The sequence below is a fragment of the Podarcis raffonei genome, chromosome 1 (genome assembly GCF_027172205.1).
Source record: "Podarcis raffonei isolate rPodRaf1 chromosome 1, rPodRaf1.pri, whole genome shotgun sequence".
NCBI classification, from domain to species: Eukaryota; Metazoa; Chordata; class Lepidosauria; order Squamata; family Lacertidae; genus Podarcis; species Podarcis raffonei.
In genome coordinates, this window is record NC_070602.1 from 59,025,874 (window position 1) to 59,053,133 (window position 27,260).

Consider the following 27,260-nt stretch of genomic DNA (forward strand, 5'->3'; position numbering starts at 1 on the left):
AAAAAAGTTGCAATTTCCCAAGAACTTTCCCCGTTATCAAGGCATTGTCCGTGGCACATCACACACACAAAAATAACAGAAAAAGTTAAGTCCAACTATCTACGGAGTTTATGTTTTCAAATGCTAGCAGCAAGCCAACATAGTAGTTCTACATCTTCCACAGTTTCCATTCTAAAGTGCAGTGTCATTAATGCATTTCCCTTCTTTAAAAGACTTAATTGCTCTGTCACATTATTTCCAAGGTTTTTAAAGTTCTGTATTTTTAATGTGACAGTGCCATAAGCTTATAAAAGTCAACTTAAAATAAAGTCAAATTAGGATTTTTTTAAAAAAATAATGTTTTAAATGAACCGTTTAAAACAAACCTTTAAAGACCATGTACTACAGGCACCATTCAAAAATAAAATCAAAGATATAGAGTACTTCTTTCAGAAAGATTCCCGATATCTTTCCTTCTGCTACAAAACCTGCATGCAGGCATGACTAGGAGAAACTACTGCTTCCACCTGTGTCATCTACATAGATGCATATGTGGGTGCTGGTGAAGTTTTTCAATTAGCTCTTCTTCTGTGGGTTCTTCCAAAACATCCCTAGAAGGACAAAACAGGAGCCATTGGAAGTCAACAGAGCTAATGTCTCAGCGCAGATTTTGCACACCTTTATGTACTCTAGATATGAGGGACACGGGTGGCGCTGTGGTCTAAACCACAGAGCCTAGGGCTTGCCGATCAAAAGGTTGGCAGTTCGAATCCCTGCAACGGGGTGAGCTCCCGTTGCTTGGTCCCTGCTCCTGCCAGCCTAGCAGTTCGAAAGCACGTCAAAGTGCAAGTAGTTAAATAGGTAAACCTATTCCGGCGGAAAGGTAAACAGCGTTTCTGTGCGCTGCTCTGGTTCTCCAGAAGCGGCTAAGTCATGCTGGCCACATGACCCAGAAGCTGTACTCTGGCTCCCTTGGCCTATAGAGTGAGATGAGTGCCGCAACCCCGGAGTCGTCCGCGACTGGACCTAACAGTCAGGGGTCCCTTTACCTTTACATACTCTAGATGCAACTTCTACAGTCGCTTGAACATTAATAACCTCTGTGGTGGCACACACTTTCTAAGTTGGTCTTCAAGGTACAGTTCACCCACAAAATGTTTTACAGTTATCCCATATGCCCTTGCAGAGAATATAAAAGAATCCAACATCAAAAGGGGATTCACTCTCTTTCAATCAGGGAAAATAATACATCTTTCTAAAATCTGGTACCACACTGTGTCTTGACCATACTGTGTCTATTGAATATTCTGATCTTTAACAGAGTTAAAGAAACAATCACTTGTGCAACACAAACTTCGCAGTCCTTAGGGAAATTCTAGTGTCAACAGCCATTCAACTAGTCCTAAAAACGTGTTTTAAATCAGGAAATAAGATTAAGCACTCCATACTCACCGGAACATGAGTTCCATTGTCATCTGGTATTCAACTTCTGAGAGAGATGGTCGATGGCAGAGACGGTCCCATTTATGGATAAAATTCTGCCAGTCAAGAGAAAGAATGGGAAGAGGGCTATTTCAGGTGGTCTTTCTGAAAGGTGCTCATCTCCACACCCACCAGGCAAGCATGACTCTACTCATGGAAGCAACCATTCACGGAAGCCTCAGCTGAAGGCCCCAGAAAAGTGAGGTGCACCAGGAGCAGCGGAAATCTGCTCTCCCAGATTTCATGGAAACTGGTGGTGAAACTTCCATGACTTACCACAGCAGCCTTTCTGTGCTGAGTAAAAGACAGACAATTTGAACCGGCTCTAAGTCTCAGGATTTAAGGTGGTCCAGGCAAGGACAAGGCTTTTGAAATCAGTCTAAATATTGTTTGGGAGAGGTACTGTAGGGCTAGACAGATGTGTCTAAATGGCTATCAGCAAAATAAAAAAATTAAGATGTCAAGTCATTTAAGGCTTTGTACTCTGGTTCTAACACTTTGGGCCTGGTAGTTCATGTGCAGGCAATGCAGTTCCCTGAGGAAAGGGGTGGTATATCTCTTGCCATATCGTAAGCAAGTGAGCAGCAGTGTTCTGCAGTAACTGCAGCTTCCGGGCCATCTTCAATACTAGTTCCATATAGAGGGAATGGCAGTAATCCATCCAGGAACATGGGTCACAGAGGCCCACCGAGGCCTCTTGGTCTAGGAATAACCACAGCCAGTAAATCAGCTTTATCTGGGTATATGTGACATTCCTTGCCTCCAACAACTGCTTAGAATTGAGGAGCAGCCCCAGGCTACATAACTGCTTTCTCAGGTGATTTGCTACCCTGTCCAGAACAATCTGCCAGCTCTGTGCCTGGACCTGAGCCCTAAGGACCAATAGGGCCTTCTTCTTGTCAGGTTCCAGTTTCAGTTTACTGACCCTCACCCAGCCTGTTGCTGCCTTCGGACACCGGTTCAGCAACTGAACAGCCCAACTGATTCAGATGGAATGGAGAGAAAGAGCTGGGCGTCATCCGCATACTGACAACATTGTGTTCCAAATGCTGCCTATACGATAGCATAGCTTGCCTATTCCATTTATCCATCAGAGGGTTTGCTACTTCAAGAAGAACAAAAAGTGAATTCTCTTGCGATAATTAAGCCCATCGGCATTACCTCCAGAAGCAAAGCAATGAACAGATTGACCCAGATGACAGAGGAAATTAGCCACCAGGAGACAAAGTATAATTTTGACCATCTAGGGAGGGAAACAGATACATATATTTAAAGATAATCAAATAGCACCTATTATTTCAAATGAATGGGTTGGATCCAGACTTAATCATGCTTAGGCTAAGCCCATTGAAATAAATGGGATTCAAGTTAGTCAGGCATGATCAACTCTAGATTCAACCCAATGAGTGCTGCTCATGCAGGTGGACAGGCGGCCCACACATACTGGCAGACCTTCAGAGGAGGTCATTCAAAAAACACCGCATTGCAAGTTCCACAATCAGGGCATATTCCAATCCCAGCTATCCCCAGTTATGAAAGATGAAGCACAGAATTCCAAGAATTCTTTCTTCCAATATGTATGCCTGTGTGAATAGACATGAGCTTCAAAACATACAGACCAGCCCTGGTAAGTGACATGAAGCAGATTCGAGTTCTTTTTTGTCTAGCAGAATGGTCACCTTTAAGACTATCCCATTTCTCTTTATTTATGCTCTGGACTTCACAAGGGATCCATGTGTTCTACTGGAGATAGATCTCCTAGCTTAGACATTTTCAAAAAATGAAATAATAAGCATGGTCCCCATAACTCTGGATGCAGCCTGATCTCCATTAGGGGGTTATCCTACACTGTTTCTTAAGACTGCAGATTTTAGGGCTTTCCTATCATGCCCTGATATGTGCCTCTTTCTCCCACCCCACTCGCCCGCCCACCAAACAGTACGATTTGTCTCATTCTGCTGTTCTTATTTGTTTCATTTACCATCCATAAAAGTATTTATTTTTTAAAGAACAAAATGTTCTAGAGAACTTTAAGAAACCTCACTCGCTTGGTTGGTCCTGATAAAGGGACTATCTGCTGGTTGCTTTAGGGTTATTTCCAAAGGGCCTACAAAATGCATCTCTCCGTGCTGAGTTTCTGAGGCAGCAGCACATGGCACTCTCCAGACTCAGAAGCAGAGCAAACCTCTTCCCCCCAAAATGCAAAGATCTTTTTTGCTTTGGAGACATCTGCCAAATGTACAGCTTCTGCCCATTACTTACGGAGATGAGTATCTGGAATATGCATCCAAGAAAACCTGCCAGTTGTTCACAACCATCACATCCCACAAAGTCACCAGGGATGCCTGATGGACAAGAACGAAAAAATGAGCCGTAATGGAGATTATTCTAATTTGAGATTTAGAAGCAACAGCCAAGAGAGGAAACTGGTAGGCCTCAAACAAGCCAACGGGTAAATGTTGAAAATGACAAGCAATCCCTAATGAAAACACTCACCGCAAAGTCATCAAAGTTGTTTGGCCAATACTGCAGCTGTTCAAAGGTGCCACACTGCAAAGTGGCATTTGTTGCATTGACACTGCTATAAACGAAAAATAAGTGTAAAGTTGTTTCATTATTGCACACAATGCATCGCAGGACCAGATTAGATGCTGCTCTGCAACTGGCTATGTTTGCACATGGAAATTACAACAAATTCTGTCTTAAAGCCACATTTAAGTGAGACTTACCTGATGCTTCCCGTGGGAGTAATGGCACCCCTAAACAGCTCCATCCCTACTATTGCAAATGCATAGAAAACCACCTGGAGAAGAACAAATTGGGCATCAGTTATTTTCTATTGCTAAGCTACCAGTGAAAAGTCACTGGCAAGATGATAGTCATTTTATAGGTAAGCTCAACATTTTCCAGAGCACGCTAATCTTTGTTCACTTTTTAATTTTAATATAAGCAGTTTGGAAAAGAAGCAAAGACAGCAAAACCTCAAAGCTCCTGCTCTATAGCAATCTCACTGAAGCAAAATACAAGCCCTAAGGAGCAGATTCAGACGTGGATGGGTGGCTTGCGCCAGGATGTTGGTGCATGCTCCTTCATGCGCCTTCTGAGCTTATTCAGAGGACAGCATCATGTGCCTTTTCTGAACACCTGCCTTGCTTTTCTGGCTTTGAGGATTGTGGTCAAACTTTCTAAAAGCCTTAATTACACCCACTGGCACATACAGATATGGAAACATAAAGAGGAAGCTTGTGCTTATCTGCAGCACATAGCTTATGGTTCGTGGAACAATCATTGGCCACATTATGATTCTCAGTGTCCTGACAGCCACTATTGCTTTGCTCAATTTTAAATAAATAAATAAATCATAGGAACATTTCCAACAGCTATCTGTGTTCAGATCAGAGATGACAGGCCCCTTTCCTAAGGGATTTGCCATCTAAAATATAGGCACATTGAAACAAGAGAGGAAGATAGGAAACAGAGGCACAGGCAGTTGGAGGAAAGTGGCTATTTAAAACAAAAACAACAAACTTTTGCTTCTGGCCTTACTGGGATAGTTATATGTTCCTACACTTCCGTGATAGAAAACTCCCACAAATTGTCTGACAAGCTATTTGAGGGATTTATCTTCACCTTGCAATTCCTAAATATGTCAACAGATGGCACTTCACCCTTTAGGACAGAGCTTTCTAAACTGTGTGTAGCAACACATTTGTGTGTTGGCAGCAGTGTGTAAGTGCTCCTCCCGGGGCTGGAAAGGGGTTAGTTTAACCTCCGGTCTGCTAGTAAAACTGAATTGCTGTGTTGTGAAATGATGTCTAAAAAGTGTGCCACCAAGGTGAAAAGTTTGGAAAGCTCTGCTTTACGACAACTCTTATTTGTAGCCAATTAAGTTTTACTCTGATTACCCAATGGGTTTGATCATTTCAGTGGATTTACTATGAGTAACATTTAGCTGACTGCCACCCTTTACTTTTATAGAAGCATCTTGTATATTAAAAAAAAAAACCATAAATGATGCCACACATTATTATAGATAATGCTGTGATAATGCTGACCATACTGATCCCACTAGAGTGGCCAGAGTTTGCTTACATATATTCCATTGCCAAATATTGTTTTATAAATCTATTTCATTAAGATGAAACATAGAAGGAGAAATGAATCTTTCTTGGCTTTCACTTACCACTAAGATCCCTGCGAAAGATCTTATGTTTTTCACAAGGTCCAACAGTGTACTGGCAACTAAGGACATGAACTGGAAAAAGAGATAGAATCATTAGGATTTTTTAAATTTTAAAAATAGTTCTTATACATGAGAACAGAGACTATAACCCAAATTCAGATAAAAGCAACACAGTGAAGCAGAAGTACCTTTATGTTAGGGATGATCCGCAGAAATCGGAACACAATCAGCATGTTTGCCAGGCGAACCATGTCCCACAGAGAGAGCAAGCCCAACATTTCAGGTCTCCTAGAATTAAGATAGAAACAAACAAACAAAAAAACCTGGGAGAACGAACCAACACTATAAACTACATCTGCTTTTCTAAGCCAACTAAAAGTGTGATCTTACTCAAGCAAGATGTTCATGCCAGTATTGGGAAAAGGAACACAATGCCACACAGTCTTAAATTAACACCTTTGCCTTAAGAGTTATAAGGTGATAATAGCATGGTCATTTCCCCATCCTCAGATCACACTCAGAATGACTATTTCAAGTGTTAATGTGGCAGGGGGGGTGCAGGAGGAAAATCATGCCTATTTGCTATCCTTTCCAAGCTGCAATGTTCCAACTGGTCTTCAACCCTCTTATCAAACTCCATTTTAAAGGGGCTTGAGACTGAAGAGAAATACAACACTTTGGCTATAATCATACAAAGCCCCATGGCTCTAAGCCTGCTCTTTCCTCTAAAAGGATTTTCCACTGTCCATTGCAGATACTTTCAGATCCCCATGTAATACAGATTATAAACCAGTATGTCCCTCCTTACAATGCCACATCATCATAATCATCAACATTATATTCCTACAAATAAAGGGATACCATAATCAACCACTATCAGACAAAGCAGTTTATTTTAGAGCTGGATGTGAGACAGCTCCTGGTCACGAGTTTCTAGCCCCACTTTTCCCCAGCAAGAATTCTAGCAAGAAGCAAAGTGGATGTTGGTTAAAGCATCAAAAGTTGCTGGTTTCCGGAAAGCTGAAATTGCTTACAAAGAGCACATACCATCCTCGATGAGGAAATCCATAGACAGCAAATGTTGACACCTCCAAAACCTTTGAGAAGAAGGAACAGAGCAAAGCTATAGGAATTTCAATTGCTATTCAATAACTGAAATTTAAGTAGTAGAAAATATCTGTTAGAGACAAATGTCCTATATTAACATGCTGGGGAGGGATCTTTATTACAAGCAAGGTCCTAAAAGTTTTCTTTCTTTCTTTCCTCTGCATCCAACAAAGTAGTTTTCAACCATGAAGGAAATATAACCAACACAGTCATACTTTTAAACTCAAAACACACACAGACGGCCTGGTGAAGTCACATGTACATTCTCTTTTCCTTTCCTATCCTCCAGCCATCAATTTGTGGTCAGTGGTCATCTTTACAGTAAAAAAACCCAGAATGGAACTTGCGTAGTAATACTCACCATCAGCACTACAGTCAGAAGGCCATCAAATATGTTGCTTGGATAAGATATGTATCTTTTTAATCCCAGTGCTAGAAGTTTCAATGACATTTCCAGGAGGTAGTAGAAAATGAAGACACAGTTTATAACCTTGAAAATTTAGAATTGAGATGCACATTAAGAACTGAGCATTTGGAAGAGCAACTCTTACAGAGAACGCCAGAGAAAGTGGCCTTACCCCTAAAAAAAAGTCGTCCCGTGCCGCAGGTTGCTTATCTGCATCTAGTACCATGACCACCTTAAGGGGAAGAGAAACGGATACTGGTCAGTTGGCACCAAACTTTTAAACTACAACATTATGAAGTGTCCAGAGCAAAGTTGTTCAGAATTGATGCCTAGCACATAAAGCAAGATAGAAAAAGGACCAGACCATAATTATGTTATAAAGACTGCATTCTCGCCCACTGACCATGGCAGCAGTCAAATATTTTGAGAATCTTCAACAGTTAGGACATACCTAACAGTATATCCATGCATCTCTCATTCCCTTCCTGCAATAGATTCAGGCATCCCCCAATAGGAAGACAAGAACTCTCTAGCTGTGCAGTAAAAGCCACTGCACTTCAAGGGCCAGCAAGAATAGCAGCTATCTGATTTGCTTTGTTTTTGCTTTGTTTTGTTGTAATTGGCATGCAGATACTGTTGGACTCCCATCAACCTCAGCCAGCATGGCCAATGGTCAAGGCTGCTGGAAGTTGCAGTGTGACAACATCTGGAGGACCACTGGTTCCCCACCATGACATTATCAGTTACTGGGAGAAACAACAGGAAAGGGCTATTGCTGTGCTTCCTAAGAATATCTGCCTGGCTGCAAGTGGAATCAGGATGCTTCCTGGAGTCTTGGTCTGATTCAGCAGGGCTTTTCTTATGAGAACAATTGCTTCGCAGAAAATGACAAGAGAACTGGGCTACTAAACTGCCCTGCTAAAACTTGCCTTAATGTAAAATCACTACTATTTGACACGTTATACTTACGCACACAGACAAAACGTTTGCTACAGCAACAGCATTCCCTAAATAGCCAAAGTAACGGTGACCAAAGACAATTTGGATTCTCTGTAGAAAAGGTGACTGATAATCTGGCCTGGGAGGACGCTGAAAGGAAAGGATATGAGAGTCTTGTCAACATGACCTGTTGTTTCTTCAATAACACATGGCCTTGAGGAGGCTTCTCTTTGGCTTAGGATATGTATCACTAAGGCCTGCTGCGACAGCACTATGACAGCTCCACACCTGCATGCAGCCCCTCCTTAGAGACCAAGAAGAAAAGGATGACAGGGAAACTGTCTCCACCCAGAAATCACTGAGTGCAACAAGATTAATTCCCTGGCACGACACAATACCCGCTGGCCCAGTTAATCATTTATTTGCTTAAAATGTCAAAAAACACACCAAAAATGCAACAAAAGGTCCAGTTATCAGCACTGATCATCAATCAAAGGGGTACAGTTAGTAAAAGATGATCTTGCTCAAATGATATTTACGCCAATCAGTCAACAAAAAACCATTCTTACCACACTGAGCCAGCTCAACATTACTACTAATTGGAATCTTTAGAAGTCCTTCCCTGGGAACCTTATATAACTGGTGGAAAGGTGTATTCTGAACAGTTTTCATATGCATAGGGCATCTTTGTCTTATATCTTCATTTTTTATTTTCTGCACACTTTTTGGAGCAGTCAGACCCTATTCAGAAAGCAGGGATTCATATCTCACTGACCAGCTATAATATATTCTGTTCAGCTTTGCTTTCTTTTATTGGTAGGGGAGCAGTGATTTTCCAAATATGCTTTGAGATTTAGGAAACACAGGAGCCCAAAAAAAAAAAAAAAAAAAAGGAAACACAGGAGCCCTATGCTTTCGTGAGCCATATGTAGAACACTCCTGGGTAGCCGCAGGAGTGGGGCCACACATCTATTCCCATTGCTGATGTTATGCCCTTGACATTAAACTGCCCTCAACCTTCACATATTGAGCACAGAGGTCTGAAAAGGGAACCCTCTGTGGAAGAGCAGCCCACACACAGAGGCTCTACACAAGCAGGACACCCAAGCCTTTGGGAGTCCCAGTTGCACGGAGCTTAGATGTGTGAGCAGCTGCTTGCCTGAAGGGCCCATTGAGGCAGACACAGTGATGCACCATCAAAGGCAGGGCTTGAAGTGCAGCCCCACTCCTACTGAAGTATGGGAGTGCCCTACACTCAAGTAGACACATCATTAGTGCTAAGAGGAAACAGAAATTGAAAGGCTACCATTCTGCAGAGAAGCAAATGCACCAAAAACCAAACAAACCCCTATTTGCAACTATTCACATTAACTTTATCCAAGCAATTCTTTATTAGAACAACTCAGTATTAACTGCAGCTCCTTCAAGAGTTCTCAGACTCAACAAAGCTAGAAAATGTGAATATTGAAATTCTACATTTTATGTCAGGTAAAGGGAGGAAAGTTACATGCATGATTCAGACGCAACTTTCATGACTAACACATAGCACGACTCTCAGTAAACTTGTACACCAGCCCCAAATGTATAATCAGCATTTGCCAAGCCGGTACCCTGCAGATGTTTTGGGCCACAGCTCCTGTCTGCCTCAGCCACCACACCTGGAGGGAACCTGAAAAGCTGGCATAAATGAAAGCCAGGTCCATACCTCTTTAACTTTGTGTTTGTCCAGTTCATCAAAGAGTAACTGAAACTGAGCAGAGGTGAGACCTCCTGGGGGACACAACTCAAGGTTCTGCATATACAAGAGAAACTGGAAGTTAACACACCAATGTTGTTGGTCAAGAACATTTTTTGAATGAAATCCAACTTCTCATTAAGTAAAAAAGGTGATTCCTACCCTAATGATTGCTTCCTTACAGTCAGGATCCATTTTTACTCTATGAAGAACTTGAGCTACAGTCTCCGCCTGGACACGCAAGCTACATAAACAAAGTTACAATGTGTGAGAAGGAATCGTTAACCTTCTGTTCCTTGTCTCTAGCCACCCTATGTGTGCTTGATGCCTTTCACTCACATGTTCTTATTGAGAGAAGTCTCCTTCAGAGAACAAAGAACTTCAAAGGCAGCCCGGATTCCTAAGCGCCTTCGGAAAAGTGAGGACTGAACCGATTTCTGAAACGGGGGGAAAAAATATATCCACCAACACATAGGAGAAAGTTACAGGCATGAAGAACACAAAGAACTAGAGAAGAATCGCTCTGTTTTGAAAGTGTCACATGGAGCAGAACACAAATCAAAGGCGCAAGTCCAAGACAAAAAGTCACTGGGGAAAAGTCCATCATGAGCTCCTGGCCTTCAGAACACCTCCATTGGCTGAACTGATTTTCTCACTCTTGCAGGTGAGGTGGCCAGATAAGCATTTCCTTGGGAAATGTTTGCTCACAATTTTGGTTTCTGAAATGTTAAAGAATACGAGTCTACCTCCATCACACAAGACAGCTGCAATGTGTACGTAAAGATCACAACCATGTATACGTGGAAGGGAGCGAATCGTGTGGATTTTCCTCACTCTGCCATCTCCCTCCTAAGGTGGCGATCACATGGGAAAGACCCTAACCACCCACTCATGTGCTTGCAGCAGCAGCCACACATACAACACAAGCACATGAGATCCAACTGTGCCACAGCTGTATTCGACCACGCCATAGTCAAAATCTTCTACCAAAGACTCCCTAAAACCCAGATTTCTGAAGGCTGTTGAAATACCCCAACAGCAGGAACTTCCCGTGCAGTAGCCCATGCTAGGTTTCATCATTTCAACAAAATGTCATTTGGGCTTTACTCACCAGAAGATAGCCACGAAACTGATTGTATATTATTGCTGTCAGCAAGTTCATCAGAAATAAGTTCCCTTAAGAAAAGAAAAAAATATTTACCTTTAAAAAAATAGAAGCTGTGCTGTGTTTGTTCAACTATAAACTGAACAGAGACCCATATGAATGCCCTAGGAATTTGCATCAAAACTGCAAAAATAAGCAGAATTCCCAAGGTAAGCTGGTAAAATGGGAATTTGCTAGAATCATTTTACCACATGAATGCCACATTTTAAAACCTGTTCGTTCTAGTACACTCTTTCCAAAGAAAGGAAGGAAGAAGGTACCTTGGTTTTTTTTAAGACTGGCTTAGATAACTTTACGATGTATGAAAGTATAATGAATTTTAATCAGGTGTATTTTAAGTGTCAATAGTGTATGGGAGGTAATTTCTTCTGTCCCTAAATGTTATTTTATTTTCCCAGAGAAAGCCACAACTTCGGTAGAATACAGGGGAGGTTGAGGAGTATAGGTGCTTCCAAACAGAGGCTTAATTTGCAAACTGGTTTTGTGTGTGTGTGTGTGTGTGTGTGTGTGTGTGTCAGATTCCTCCCCCACCAGTCAGAGTTAAAATGGGGAGAGGGATATTTTAATGCCAATGATGTCCTGTGGATGCTGAGGGGGGGGGATGCATGAATGAGGAGTACCAATCTCACAGAAGTCTGGAAACACCCTTATATAGAGACAAATAAAACAAAGGTCACACTGAATGACTTGAATAGGGATCTTATTCAAATGAAGTGGCAGCTTACCTATTACAGTGAAGAATATAAAGAAGATGGAATATGCTCGATTCTTAGAGTAGGCAGGAATCATCACTGTACAACAATTTTTAAGAAGGTTAGAAAGTAATAATGAATATATAAAATGCTGAAAAAGAGAAGCAAGCACACACACTGCTTCTGTTGGGCCAATGAAGAAGTGCGCTCATTAAAACATATGTATACAATTATTTTTCAGATAAAGCTCAGGGTGAACCTCTACTTATGAGGGGTTTTTTTGCTAGAAGCCAGATTTGCACAATACTAAATGGCCAGCCCTTACGCCAGTCACAAAGCCAACTTCTTCTTCTCTCCAAACGGTGTTTAAAAAATCAAGGCAAACACCAAGGAACACCTATCAGAGAAACACGCTAGGTGTTTGAAGAGACAAAAGAAGCAGTTAGTCGGCATGAAACATGCGGAAGAGAGGCAAACTGAAAAAGGCAATCAGAATTCAATTCATACTGGGGTAGATAAGAGCTTACTCTACAGGTCAAAACCCATTATGAACTCCAATCCGTAAGTAAATAAGTTTAAAGAAAAACTGGAGTGGGGGGCTCTTCTGTATTGCTATGGTAGTCAAATCAGGCCTGAGACACAGTGAAACTGAAGTAATTTGCGTCCACACTCCTAGCCATACGTCTCAAAGTTTGCACCACCATGAAAAACATGAATTTGCTCAAATCTTAATTCTCTTAACAGTAGAAAGTAAGGGGGGGGGAGAGAGAGAGAATACATTTAGAAAGTTATGCTTACCATCTGGATTATTTGCAGTTGTCAGCAGTACCAGCAGGGAAGTTAATGAATCTGGCAAGTTGTGAAAATATCCTTGCCATTCCTTGTCCTGCTGGGCATCCTAGTCACAGAGAGCCAAGCCATTAGCAAAGCAATGCCAAGAGTCTGCCACAGCCATTTAAGAAGCATGCACAAGTCCTGGGATCACACTGTCTGACCCAAGTGCATGATGTGATGCCACACACACACACACACACACACACACACACACACACAACTAGCTTATCAGGCAGAATAGGACTGTGGAAGATTGGGGCCACACATGACAATGTTACAATCAAACCAGTTACTTCTGGCTTCAGATAGACAGGTGAGTACTTCAGAAAAATATAATGTAAAACATGATATTCGTTAAATTTCCACAAGACATACAACTAGTCTCAGGTGGCACTTTTTAATAATAATAATAATAATAATAATAATAATAATAATAATAATAATAATTTTTATTTATATCCCGCCCTCCCCAGCCAAAGCCGGGCTCAGGGCGGCTAACAACAATAAAACAATACAAAAGTACAACACAAACAACACTCTAAAATCATTCATTATAAAATTAATTAAATTCAAGCCACTGGCCACCATTGGGCCAGAGCTCCGCGAAGATTGCCGAGGGAGGGAGTCAGGCTGTGCCCTGGCCAAAGGCCTGGCGGAACAGCTCTGTCTTGCAGGCCCTGCGGAAAGATGTCAAGTCCCGCAGGGCCCTAGTCTCTTGTGACAGAGTGTTCTACTCTACTTGCACATAACAACATCATATATGAGCATCTTCCCAAAGTGGTCTTGTCTGAACTGGTGTATGAATACTAAGATGACTAGAATTAAGCTAGAATCTCAAAAAAAAAGAACATTCTTGATATAATATTGCATTTTAATATCTATATAATTCTTCAACATTTTATCATTTTTGTATCGTTATCATAAACTGGCAGATTTGCAAACTATAACCCAAGAAAACCAATGGACTTTTATTTTTTCCAATGTTGTATTTAGAAAGCAAACACATTTTTAAAAACCTGAGGGAAGGAAGGCAGCCGGGGGGGGCACCTAGAATAGAAAATATTCAAGCAGCAAAATGGTTAAGTATCCGCTTCTGCTTGAGAACTGGAGCTGTGTTACAGAGATTTGTTCCTTACAAGCAGTCAGCTTCTAAGTGAATATGCTGGAAGAGAATTGGTACCAAATATATATTGGTACTATATACATGGGCTTGTGTGTGTTCGCACATACACACACATATACCCTCAGGAATAAGACTTCTGTATTTAAATGCACAAGGGGGAAAGCACAGCAAAGTTCAGAGTGCAAAGATTCAAGAAAGACACAGTGAAATGAAGACATCCGTCTTCTACACAGGCATTTATTTTGGAGTTTGTGGTGGTTTGCATGTGGTAACTATCACCTCAGTTTTTCTTAGAGGGAACAGTTTGTGGGGAAAGCTATCATGCTGGAGCGTTTCATATATGTAATTTCTCTTATATGATTGGTCATGATATGGCAAGGGGGATTGCCACTTTCTCCCTTGGAAAGTGCAAAGAGCTGAGGGAGGGAACTGAAACCGCTTTTCAGGCTAATTCTGCTGGATCCAACTTTTACAAAGATCCTCTGGGAAAGCAAAGTGTGTACACACAAGCTTTATTTCCTTCTGATAAAGGAGGGAAATAATCCAGACCTATCATAACACTATGTCTGAAACACAGAAAAGATAGCAGACATTTCAGAAAGGGGCAATACTTTTCCCCCAAAAAACTTATTACATTTGCCAACATTTCTGACAATGCTTTCAAGACAACCAAACCCTACATGAATCGTTCACGTTAGTTACCTTCGTTCGAGCAAACAGCAGCATGCCAAACATGGTAAAGAGAAACAGGTGAACAGCTAATAGCAGCATAACACTATTAGGGAGAAAGCACAAATGCCAAAATTAGTTCTTTCATTAAAATATAAGAAGGATGCAAATGGAGAGATGTCAGACTACAACATTCAAATAAACCAGAATACAGCATTTTGGAGGAGGAGGAGGAGGAGGAGAAGAAGAAGAAGAAGAAGAAGAAGAAGAAGAAGAAGAAGAAGAAGAAGAAGAAGAAGAAGAAGAAGAAGAAGAAGTTGCCCTCTATTCAGGAAATAATTTCTTTGGCTGAGGCATTTAAGTTATAGCAAATTATTCAAAACCTGGGAAGAATGAGGATAAGAACATAGTACTTTCGTACATCTTCCTATGGTAATGTAGAACTTTTCCTTGATAGATCCCTCTCAACAAGTTTCCACTATACTCCAAAGACCCCAAAATTCACCCTCAACTTGCAAATGTTGTGCCAGAAGATTATCATCAAGATGGTTTTCCTGGCTTCTCCCCACTTCCAACTGATTCCCAACCAGTCATTCCTTCAGGCATTTCCCAATTTCTACCCTTAGTTATGGTAGTGTGGTGACCCAAGTCATACTTTATGGTAAATCATAATTAACAGTTTACTGCCATCCAGATGTTGCATGGCCTATGGCCAAGGATGATGAGAGGTGTAGTCAAACAACATCTGGAGGGCCACAGGCTCCCCACCCCAGGTTTACCATGAACACAATAATCTGGGTTGTTTTCTCACTTCCCACTGGTTCATAGAAGACAAAACCATCTTCTGTCCCTGGCTTAGTGTTATGTCTGAAGTGGGGACCATGGTTTGTTTTGCTCATACAAACCATCATCATCATTCCAAAAACAAATCGGACATGAAACGTGGGTTGTTTTATCCACACACTAAGGGCAGGAGCAAAACATCCCAGATTGACATGTCATGGTAAACAACTGTGGTGTGCAAACTGGGCCACTATGGGGAAGTAAAGCCTACAGTATTTATTGATTTCTTATCTGCAGGCTGGAAGATAGTTGCTCTATTACTCCTTATTACCTTGTAATTTCTGGCAATGTCCTCTTGATGCTTTTTAGTGTCTTTTTCATCATTGAAGAGTTCTGAAGGAGGAAGAAAGGACGGAGGATTCGCCGTATTCTCAGACTCTAAGATTGAAGGGGATAAATTTTGCACTTGTTAATGACAAAAAAGCCAGCATCCAAACCAGAAAATGAATTTGCTTTTTAATGCAACGTCCACATGGGCTGCTCAAGCTGAACAGTAAAATTTAGTTTTGCAAAATATAATGCAAGCACAAAAGGGAATAATTTCTTTGTTTTTTTAACTGGAAGGCTGGTAACGAGACAAACAGGCAACATTTGATCACCCACATGATGTAATGACTACCAGTGTATAAATGGATGACAAGAAAGAAAAACAAGGTTTGAACAAATTAACTGGGGGCGGGGAAAACATTAACGATTAACCAAGGTGAATGCTCATTTTGGGGCCATCTCAGTGATTGTGTTCCTTGTGGAATTCCCCCATCAGAGATATCCAACAGGCGGCAACAATGCTATCATTTAAGGGCCATGCAGAAAACTTTTGTGTTCTTTCAGGTGTTTTAATGTATTTCCTTTTTTTAACAGATTGCTGCAGAGAGGGGAATTGGTTTTGGGGTATCTTGGTTTTGGGGGTTTTTATGTAAACTGCCCTGGAAGTTCTGCTGAATTGTGGCTGAATTGTGGCATAAAAATGTTTTCAATAAATAAATAGACACTTTCCAACTTAAGACTTCATATGTTAGCTAATGCCACTAGAAAACTCTTTGTTGCTGTTGTTGCTAGAACAGGTTAACCTGAGAATTCTTTAGAATGCTTTGAAGTCCGACAGAGGAAAGAAAAGATGGTTTGCTTCAGCTGCACCTGTTTTCACTGATATTGACAGTGGCATACTGAACCCTCACACAGCTAGCCAAGGAGAGAAGGACCTCAGGCCTTCTCCAAGCGATCAGCTCATCAGATGCAAAGTTTATATCTTTTGCAGTCATTGAAATAATAACCTTGGCATAAAATTCTGCAGATGGAGCAAAGCACAAAACTCTTCCTCTTTAGTTCCTCATACCTTTACATAATGTTAACATTTGGTTATCTTCATTTCTGGTGCGGGAGTTATTTCTAGTCAGCATACGTTCCAGGAAGAAAGTACAGGTACCAGAAGGGATGTTTCCAAAATCATTTTAAAAAACGCAACAAGTAGAAACACCACTGAAATGAACATACTTTCCAAAGAAAACAAACTTCAAACACTCATACCTGGCTCAGCTGTGGGTGTCAACCACATATTAGTGATGCCTTGTTCCAACCTGGAATCTTCTGCATGCAAAGCAGAAACTCTGTCACTGAGCTATGGCCTCTCCTTGTGGGGTTTACCGGCTAGTAATTCACAGCTTGGTTATAATGTATTATTGTTTACAGTGGTTTGAATGACATTGTGTTGCTATTATGGGCATTTTCTTGTACTGCTTTTATATATTGTGAACTGCTCCAGCATCATGTCAATGAAAAGTAGTATAGAGATATTTTAAATATAATAAAATTAAAAAGTTAAACATTACAAAGTTACCCAGTGTGCTTCAGGACTGAATGGAGATTTGAACTTTCAGCTGAAATGCCAATATAGTATGAAGGTTAGAGTGTTAAAATGAAATGAGGGAGACCCAGATTCAAGTTCCCACTTAGATAGAAGTGCACTGGGTGACTCTGGGCCTAACCTACCTCACAGGGTTGTCATGAGGATAACATGGTGGAGGAAGAGGTTAGGAGGAGGACAGGATAAAAAGGCCAATGACAACAACTTCACAGCAGAGGGGGACTTTGAGCTGTGCTTGCTCCAAGTTATAAGTATATAAGCAGAGGATGCTCTCAGATTACAAACTCAAAAGTTTTGCAAAAGTGAAAATGTTTTTGTTGTTTGCTCAACTGCAAAGTGCCGCTTGCTCAATCTGACCCTCCTTCCCTGGAGCCCCTGCCTCAGTGACATACACACATATAATCCTTACCTCACCACAGGAAGAGCTCAGTGAAACAGTCCAGTCTGCAAGGGAGACTACTAGCACCAGGATATAGGCCATCAACCACTTGGTTTTCCGAAACTCTTCCCATCCTATTAAGTAACTCTGATGAAGCCATACAATACATGTTAAACAGTTGTTAGATCATTGTAACATTTTCTTTCGCAGAAAGATTTACAAAACTAAAGTGCGACTAATTTTGATATACTCTTTCTAAAAAGGGCTGGACCAGTCATCATGAAAATGAAGCCTTCACCGATGGGGAGGCTTTTCAAAAGAACCATTTCCTAATTTTCCCATTTCTGAAGCACAGAGCCCAGAATCATGTTGGAATTCATTGGTTATTCCATATATTCCACATAGGGAAGTGTGGGCAATTCAAATGCACCTCATGAACCTGGAGATTTTCTAAGCGGCATTAAATGTGTCATCGCTCACCTTTACAGAGACATCTGCTATAAAGACAAGGAAGCAAAGCAGTTCAATGCTCTCTGTCAAGCCACAAGGAGGCTCCCAGGGTTCCAAGCGGTATCGTATGTCCGACGTGACAGTAAATGAAGAAGGCGTTTCGATGAAAGCAAGAGCCAGGATTAGTGTAATGGTGGCAATCAAAATCCTTTAAGAGCAAAGGAAGATCAATGTGATTACTGAATGAAAAACATATCCTCCTAAAAGCTACTTGGCCAAAAAGAATATACAGCCATACAATCGCTTAATATCAGGAGCAGTCAAAACGCATAGTATATGGGATTGAGCCTAACTGGACAACTAAAAGCCTTTTTATAGCATGATGATGTGCGATAGTTACCTCCCTGCAAAGTGATAGTACAGCAGAAAGAGATCAAGCCCTTCATTCCAATCTCTTTGGACTGAAAGCCGGCCAAGCCATTCAGGCATCACCTAGTACATTCAGTGACATGCTTTTAGTTCAGAAATCAAAAAACAAATAAAAATGGCTTCAGCTCACAGGATCAGCTCAGACAGGCTTTTACTCCACATCCAAGTAGTGCTAACTGTTCTCTAAACAAGGACCAGAGGGGCATACGAATGATGAGAGCAAAAAATTCAGGCAGCTGCAGCACCATTTCTTTTCCAGCTATTGCTGCCAGTTATACCTGCAATTGCTTGGTTCACATGTTATGCTGTTAGGCGAATGCATATCTTAGGTTGGTAAGGATAGCTTGCCCTTGGAAGAGGGTGAAAGTTTTGTGTGGACTGATACATGATGAAGCCACTGTATCTACAAGTGTGAATAGCTGATACGATGACTATTAATAGTAAAACCATTTTTAAAAAATTAGTTTTTATTTGAGTTTTTTTCTGTTACAAAACCAACGAACAGGGGAAAGTACATATAGCATCTCTACTTTAGAATCTTTTTCACAGTTCATTTACATTCAGTATGAGACACTGTGCGACTGGGGGAAAGAGGGGAGAGAGGGAGGGAGAGGGTGGGATAACGAACTTTTATTCTATTGCATAGTGTTTGTGCAGGGTTTTTGGGTCAGCATCACCTGAGTAGGTGTTTTATTTATATATGGGTTCATTTTTATTGGCATTGAGAGAGATTGGGAGGGGGAGGTTCCAAAGCTTGGTTGGTTGTGTTTGGTTGGTTGCAGCATGGTTTGTTTACATGTATTAGAGGGGCGAGTGTTGGGTCTTATTAGCCATATTGATTTGTATGCTGTGGGGGGTTTTTTTGGGGGGGATAGGCAACCACCCTACTAGAAAATTTAACCAACAAACTTAAACTAGCAAAGGGACAATCAAAGGAGGACACCTTCACCCCAGTGTGGCTCCCCTTTATCAAATATACAACGCAACAAGACAATGACCTAATGGTAGTACCATTGTTACTGCTGCAGTGGTCACAGAGAGGCCTTTAAAAATGTGGCTGATAAAACCTTTTTTGCAATAGCGAACACTGCAGATCAGGCATGGGGAATCTCTGGCCCTCCAAATGTTGCTGAACCACAATTCCCATCAACACCAGCAAGTGCTGCCAATGGCAACAGTTGGTGGAAGTTGTAGTTCAGCAACATCTGGAGGGCCAAATATTTCCCACACCTGCTATAGATACCACATATATTTCAGTGATATTCCTCATTTTCAAGCCATGAGGATTTAAATTATCACGACACATTTTGGCATTCCTGCCATTTGCAACTAAGCTTGTGATAGTAAGAATCTGGAAATGTGACATTTTGCTAGCTTAGGAGATGAAGGTTGGCAAAGTCGGGAACTGGTGCTGAACTATGACAGGTTCTTTTCAGTAGCAACCCATGACCTATGGAACGCCCTTGGGGAGGGTGTCATTGGCCTACGTTATTAATGTTTAGGCAGGATTTTAAAACATTCCTGTTCGCTCACACATTTGGTGGCTGAAAAATACATTCTGGCAGCTTTCAAATGAATACTTGTGAGGATATTTGGCTTGTTTCTAAACAAATAAATTTGTTTTGTTGTTTGCCACTCTAGGGTACTTTGGGAAGAAGGGCAGAAATAAAGGATGATTAATAACATGGAATGTATCACAACTTAAAACAAGGTAGAGGGTATCTGCATTTATTTTTGTAATCCTGGGAATTTTTCTTAAGGATTTCTTTTTAAAAATGAATTGACAATATGACAACACTCGCAACCTGTGAACAGAATGCTTACAGACGCAGACTTTGCTTGGATAAATATGATAATATCTGGAAGGCCTTTATACAAAATGCAGTAAGCTATTAACATTTACATTGCTATTAAGGATAATAACACTATACCAATTTATATAAGAATGTATGGAAATATAATATATTGCATTTTTGCATATTTATCTATCTATTCTTTTCATATGTGCCTTTGTTGTTCTTTCCCCCCTTACTTTCCCTTCTGTTTTTCTGTAGCACTTTATTTCTTTTAATTGAAATAACTTCAAAAAATATATAAATAACCAAAAAAAGAAAAAGGAAGAAATAAGAAATGTAGGTGGCATTCACTTAAACAGGATTAACACCAGCATAATGCGACTGCCCCCTTCTCCCCACACTATCCCCAAATCCATACATTTTCAGCTTTAAATAATAATGGAAACTTTAAAAAAAAATTGCCAACAAATCATTTTAGTAGCATCCTCAAGCGAGTGTACATTATGTTTTGTAAAGCCTTCTTTGATGGAAACAGGAGCCGCCCAGAATGGCTGGGGAAACTCAGCCAGATGGGCGGGGTATAAATAATAAATTATTATAAATTATTATTATATAACAGATGCAGGGGGGCACAGGGGAGGTGCGGGGGGGTTATTGTGCCAACAAAACATTCTGCTTAACATTATGTTGAATTCAACCCTTGGGTTGCAATCCTATATATACTTTCCCAGGAGTAAGTCCCTTGAACTCAGTGAGTTGTATTTCTGAGTAGACATACATAGGATTGTGCTGTTGGGTCTTAACTATTCAACCATTTCTGGTTTCCCATACCTCTGCTTTCATCCAGTGGGGTGTTATGCTATCACAAGAGCAGACAAAAGTGCAAATTCCGTTTCATCTTAAACGGAATTTTAAAATGTGGCTGAAACACTCTAATAAGGCCTCTGACTAAAGGTTGGTGGGGAACAGCAGCTGCGGAGTGCTGCTACACTCACATTCTGTTTGTGAGGTTTTCCACAGGCATCTGGTTGGACAGGGGCGATTTTATATCTGTGATGACCAGCAATATTTATAGCAATGTCACATTGTTTAGCAAAAGGTCTCTTTCTCCAGCCTACCAACTTGGGAGTGCTGGAGAGAGGCATCATGGTTATTGCTGCAAAATGAAAGTGGCCAACGTAGCTGCTGACTTGCAGAAGCCAGATAGGAAATCCCAAGAGGGATAGTTAGGAAAATACAAAAATGCCTTGGATTGACAGAGGAACCAAGAATTTGTGGAGTCAGAGAGTGACAGAGGCTTTAAGCATCAGAGATAAGCAAGAGAAAAGAGCCCAGTTTCTCACCATTGGCAAACTTCTGAGTAATACCGCCGATAAAGCCACAAGGAGTAAGAATCCACACGGTGATTTATGGAACGATACTAGAGAGATGAAAGGCAAGATTGATCACTCAGGCATCACAATTGCTCTGTTATTCAAAGTCAAGCCATATCAATTTATACAGGCAAGCACTATTCAAGGCAACATCCACTAACCTTTAAACAAGCTGATTTCCCAACACGGAATGGCTCTTACAAGTGTCATGAGCAATAATTATGCAATCCCGGTTGTCCAAAGAGATAAAAACACAAATATGCAGAAATCAAGCTTCCCTAAAATTATTTAGAGCAGTCTCTTACTGCACAGCTGGTAAGACCGGACTGCTGAGCCTAACATTAGTTTAACTATGTGCCATAAACTGGCAGCTCACCAGGAAAACAGAATACTCAAGTCCTATGCAATAGTTTATTTTGCTGGGCACTAATCAGTTATCTCCACTTTGGCCATAGCCTGGCAGATGAGACATTTACCTGAATTGCATCTTCAATGAACACTACTGCTTGGTTCAAGTAGGGATTTTGGTCATCGGCAACTGCAAAGATACAACAGTAATTTCTGTGATCCCAACAAAGCTAATAGCTAGTTTCATTAATCATGAAGATCCCGCACAAAGTGTTGGTATTGCTTAATTTAGCCTTTTGGCTGCTGAGGATGTCAGACTATGTGTCATCACATCTCAAGCCTCTTTTCAGTGAATACAATAGAAGGAAGGAGGAAAGGAAGCTGAGAGCCCTTCTACTGATATACCATCAGGATTAAGACAAGGCTCTGTGTATTAATACAAGCACTGGATTTTAGGTTATCTAAACCAATATAACAGCAGTAATGAGGTGAACATTCATGTGTTAGCCTTATACCTATCTCTGCTGTGCTGAGCTTGCATATATTAGGAAGGAAGACTGAAGATGCCACCAGTGCCAAATTTGTGCTAAAACAAACAAACAAAAATCAATTGAGGAGAAATCTGTAATGTTCTCCTTTAAGCAGAGATGGAGAACCTTCAGCCTTTGGGCAAATCATGGTCCAGCAGAGGTTCCAATATGGCACATGAGACCATTTTTCTTAAAGCATGGCCACCTGACAATTTGGTAACATCATCCTAATGGGTGGGTGACATCACCTTAATGGCAGGACACCATACTGCTTCGTTAGATTCCTTTAGAAATGGTCCAGAGTTTATTGCTAATGTGCCCAAAAAGTCCTCTTTTTCTAAAGAGCCAGAATCCTATATAGTCATATTTCAGGAACTTTGGCATCAAGAAAAAAAGTATTTTTGAATTACAGTGGTACCTCAGGTTACATTTGCTTCAGGTTACATACGCTTCAGGTTACAGACTCCGCAAACCAAGAAATAGTGCTTAAGAACTTTCCTTCAGGATGAGAACAGAAATTGTACTCCGGCGGAGCAACAGCAGCAGGAGGCCCCATTAGCTAAAGTGGTGCTTCAGGTTAAGAACAGTTTCAGGTTAAGTACAGACCTCCAGAATGAATTAAGTACTTAACCCGAGGTACCACTGTACTAGCTAATCTTCAGTTTTTTGTGTGTGATTGAACCTTCAAAAACTAATGTTAATTGAGTGGTCCAGAAGGAATATGAGGGGCCATTCACAATTACCCCTTTGATCATGATTTCAGTCATTTTGGACAGTTTCCTGGTTAACAGGATGCGACAAGAATGTTCTGGCTCCCACCTATTTCCTTTCTGATTTCCAGCTGCGATCACATCTACATGCTAAAGCATGTCCAATGAGAAATTTCACGTGCAGCGCAATGCTCTGCATATTTGCTCTGAAGTAATTCTCACTGTGCTCCTCAGAGCTTTCTCCCTAATATGTCTTCTTAGGCTTGCAACCTAAGACACTCTTGATTTACTTCAAAACTGCCTCATACATGAGGTAATTTTCACATTGTTTACCGCTTCCCTCTTGTTTAAGATGAAAGGGTTTAACTCAAGGAAACAGCAGCAATTGTAAATAGAGGGTTGCAGCAGATTACCCCTCATTTAGTGCTGTCCTTACATTCACTCTTCTCCAGCAAGGGCATACAGGCAAGTAAATTAGCAGAGGGAGTACTGACAAATCAGCATGGTGAAAGCAATTACAGGAAAGCAGCAACAAGCCATTCCTGTAACAATCAAGTCTGAGACTGTCCACCTTTTGGATACAAAGTTGCACCCCAAATAGGCAGTGAGCCAACAAGCAAGATCACATATCAAGCTCTATGGGATAAGAAGCTCTAGAAGCAAACATGCATGTTAAGAGAACAGCTGTGCTCTTGCATCACTCCCAGCCATTGTAATGAGGCTTGTGAATAAGTTCTTGGTGGACTGGGGTCCAAATCCTAAAAGTGGACACCAGGGAATGCAACAGAAGCACTCAAGAGACAAGTGTATATTTATGAATTGCCCTTCTAAATCCAGAATAGCTCAGGAGAAGGAACCTCCATCCCAGACATAGCCAACATGGTACCCTTCAGATGTTTCGGACTGCAAATTGCATCATCAATGGTCAATGGTTAGGGATAATGGAAGTTGTGATCCACATCTGCAAGGCGCATTGACTTCCCATGTTCTAGCTCCTTGTCTGCAGGAGATAAAATTCTGGAACATACTGCAAAGCTCACAGCAGGCTGCCCAGCTCAGATACCCAGTGAGCTTCCCTTCCTTCCAGTTTTGCAACTGAAGTGACAGCTGTATATACCAGGAAACAAATGCCAGTGCTGCCATGATGGGTCTTGTCCCTATGCTGCTCTGCACAGGCTGCCCGACATTTTAAAAAGCACCATTTGCAAGTTAATCTATTCAATTAATACTTTTTAAAGGAAGCGTTTTAAAGTGCAAAATTGCCCTGAAGATGGAAAAAGAGGAAATTGAGGGCTAGACTATGGCCATCAGTCAATCAGTCTTGTGCAAACAAACTTCTGCTGCAAACTTGCAGAACTACTCCCACCACCACACAAAGTTCCACATTAGAAGGAATGGTGCATCTGAACTGAACACAGTGATGTACCTTCAGTGTCGAAGGTGGTGTGCCTCCAGTGTTAGAAACTGGGATAGAAAAGCTAGGAGCCAATCCTGGGATCTGAGTTGTGGGCGCCAAAACAGAATGTCTAGTCGCCGGGGGGGGGGGGAGTTGGCAACACTTTTTATTTATTACTTTGATAATATGCAATTCACATAAGTGACACATTGTTAATACTACATTTTTAGCATAAATTGTTAATACATGTTTAATTTGGTGTTTAAAATTAAAAAATATTGGTACCATACTTCTGTTTTCAAAACACTCTACTCTTTATTGTTAAACTCCTTAACATATTGTCTATCCTTAACATATACTACGAAGCTTCAAAGAACGTATATTTCAGTAATCCTTGAGTGTCAGCCAGGTGCAAAAAATGGCACCCAGGTGCAAAAAATGGCACCCAGGCTTTTGGAGGTGTTTGTAAATGGAGAATCTTTAGGTGCAAAATGCACCTGACACCCTGCTAATTTCGAACCCTGTATGCCTCTGTCACTGGGGATGCATATAGGGAGAGTGCTGCCGCACTCATGCCCTTCTAGCAGATTTCCTGTAGGCATTTGGTTGGCCACTGATGCTAGACTAGATGGACCTTTGGCATGATCCAGCAAGGGCTCTCTGTATGTTCTTAGATGCTTCAAACGCAGCCACCCTGTTCTAAAAATGTTGTGCCCTTCTTTTAAGCCAAGTATTCACATTGTCCAGGAAAGTATGAACAAATGATTTCCAATGTTATTGTGGGTGGAACTTGGGTGTGCCCTAGAGCTTATAGGGAGAGTGACTTCTCAAGATGTGGAACTGAATGACTAATCACCAACACAGATGAATCGTCTCAGTTAAAAACTTGGATGTAAATGCTGCCAGTCACTACGCTGACATTTATCATAGCACTGTGCATCGATAGTACTTTATAGAGTTCAAATAATTCAGGGAAAAGGCACAAAAGTCTGAGCTAGACTTAGCTATTGCAAATGCAAATGACTGATGGGAGTGCATGGAATCCTTGCTGAAACAATATATAAACATGTGCTATGAAAAGTGATTGCTTTCCTACTGTTATGTGAACTGTGGAGTTACTGTTCTGTATTTATTGGGAGGGTATCACTTCACAGCCCAGTATCCCTGGGGATGTTGCACTGGACCTGCAACATTCTAGGCCATGGAATTGTTTGTACGGTTTAATATGGATGGATTAGTAAATGGCTCTGTAATCCAGAAATGCAGACAGTCGATTAGCAGATCTGCTGTACCACTTCCATCACAGAAGTTGACACAAGGCACAAGAAGTATGCATCCAAGGTTGATGTTTCATTGTACCATCTAAAGTACAGGCTCTATAGGTATTGTCCTACATGCTGTAAATGTAATTTTCTCTCTCTCTCTGCTCCTTCTTGTAACTCCAGCTTACCCAACAATATTTAAGCAGGCAAAGAAGTAAAACAGAAGGAATGCTGCCACACCTACCCAGCAGAGACCGTCATAAACAGGAGGCTAAGGTTACAGCACAGCAAATGGTGGGGCAAAAGCCTGTAACAGTGATTAATTTCTAATCCTGAGAAAGTTGCATTTGCTGCTCTGAAAATGCCTCACGAGGTCTCTGAGGTGCCGGTAGTGGACCTTGAGTCCTCCTGTCTGCACATGTTCAGGGGCACTTTAGAACCCATGCAGGCCTTACTGACCAAGGGCGCCCATTTTCAGTGCAAGGGCTCCCTGAGCAGGAACAAACTACTCTGTTGTGAAAGCTACGCGATCCCACACCTACTTACCCAGGAGACGAAGCCCTATTGAGAGAAAGCATGCAGAGATGGATGTAATAATGGAATGCTGAATGGTTTAGTTTTTGTAAAAGATGCAGGGATTTATGATATGCAAAATGAGCCATGGAAAGAGAAGAAGGAAAGTCACTGGTATTTGAAGGATGTTTAAATGGGTATTTTAAATGGTAAAACAGAAAACTGAATAAAAATTAGAGAGAGAGAGAGAGAGAGAGAGAGAGAGAGAGCGCGCATGCGGAGGCTTGTGCTGCAGGCGCCTCACCCCCCACCCCCGTCCAATCAGCCCCCTGCAGGTGAGGATGAAGGGACGGCTCTTGGGCATCCCAGGATGCAACTCCGAGGCTTGGCTCAAGCCCGGGCACCTCCAGGGTCAGAACTCGAGCTCTGCAGTGGACTCGCTCTTGCCGCACAGCCCGGCCCGGCCCGCGTCCCTGGCTTCAGGATCCAGCAGTCGACGGGCAGCCCCGATTCCCCACGACGCCGACGCCCCCCTGGGCTCACCGTTCCCGCCCGGGGGAGACCGGGAGGCCTCGGAGCCGCCGCCGGATCCTCCGTCGCCCGGGGCGGCGCGGTCCCCGCCCGAGTAGAGGCGACGCAGCCCTCGGGGGCCGCCGGGAGCCGCCGTCGGCAGCGGCGTCGCCAGCAGAGGCTCTCTTTCGGGGTTGCCTGCCTCCTCCATGGCGAGCGGAAGCGCCTCCCGAAGCTGGAGGAGGCGGAGGCAGCCGGGCCAGCCGAGGGGGCGGGACTCTGGCGCGGAGCCCGGGGCGCTCCGTCCGCGCCGCGCGGGGGGAGGAGCCGCTTTCCCCACAGGGTGGGCTGTCGCCTCAGTGCCGCTCCGGCTGTGGCGCCCAATAGTCAGGGGCGGGGCGGGGCTTCCTCCGCGGGGGGGGAGGGGCAGTTCGCGCGGTTCGCCCGTTTCGCAGCGCTGCTCAGCCGCGGGCGCTCTTCTTCTGCGCGGCCGTCGAACTCCCGTGCGATTCTGGTCTTGCTGAGAGGGGGACAAAAGGGCCA

At 42.1% G+C, this 27,260-nt stretch overlaps 1 protein-coding gene across 1 annotated transcript; it reads right to left on the reverse strand.

Annotated features, from left to right (window-relative positions):
• Positions 1–330: 330 nt before the first annotated feature.
• TPCN2 (two pore segment channel 2) lies at positions 331–26,991 on the reverse strand. The gene is made up of 25 exons (XM_053388852.1): positions 26,751–26,991; positions 21,925–21,986; positions 21,419–21,495; positions 17,881–18,058; positions 17,431–17,547; positions 15,429–15,535; positions 14,348–14,420; positions 12,487–12,586; positions 11,722–11,787; positions 10,943–11,007; positions 10,171–10,268; positions 9,994–10,075; positions 9,802–9,888; positions 8,127–8,246; positions 7,330–7,389; positions 7,113–7,241; positions 6,692–6,741; positions 5,833–5,932; positions 5,645–5,716; positions 4,191–4,264; positions 3,958–4,042; positions 3,724–3,806; positions 2,623–2,704; positions 1,432–1,517; positions 331–590 (listed from the first exon to the last, which is right to left on the reverse strand). Exons 1-25 carry the CDS (start codon positions 26,926–26,928, stop codon positions 512–514), a joined length of 2,310 nt encoding a protein of 769 aa, XP_053244827.1. The 5' UTR covers positions 26,929–26,991; the 3' UTR covers positions 331–511.
• Between the last annotated feature and the right edge of the window lie 269 nt (positions 26,992–27,260).

Excerpts from the sequence above, each read along its gene's own strand:
- TPCN2 (XM_053388852.1), bottom strand. The coding sequence starts at position 26,928 with ATGGAGGAGGCAGGCAACCCCGAAAGAGAGCCTCTGCTGGCGACGCCG. Across the intron at positions 5,717-5,832 it reads GGATCATCCCTAACATAAAG|TTCATGTCCTTAGTTGCCAG; the intron begins GTACTTCTGCTT and ends CTCTTTTTCCAG. Across the intron at positions 3,807-3,957 it reads ACAACTTTGATGACTTTGCG|GCATCCCTGGTGACTTTGTG; the intron begins GTGAGTGTTTTC and ends CTTGTCCATCAG.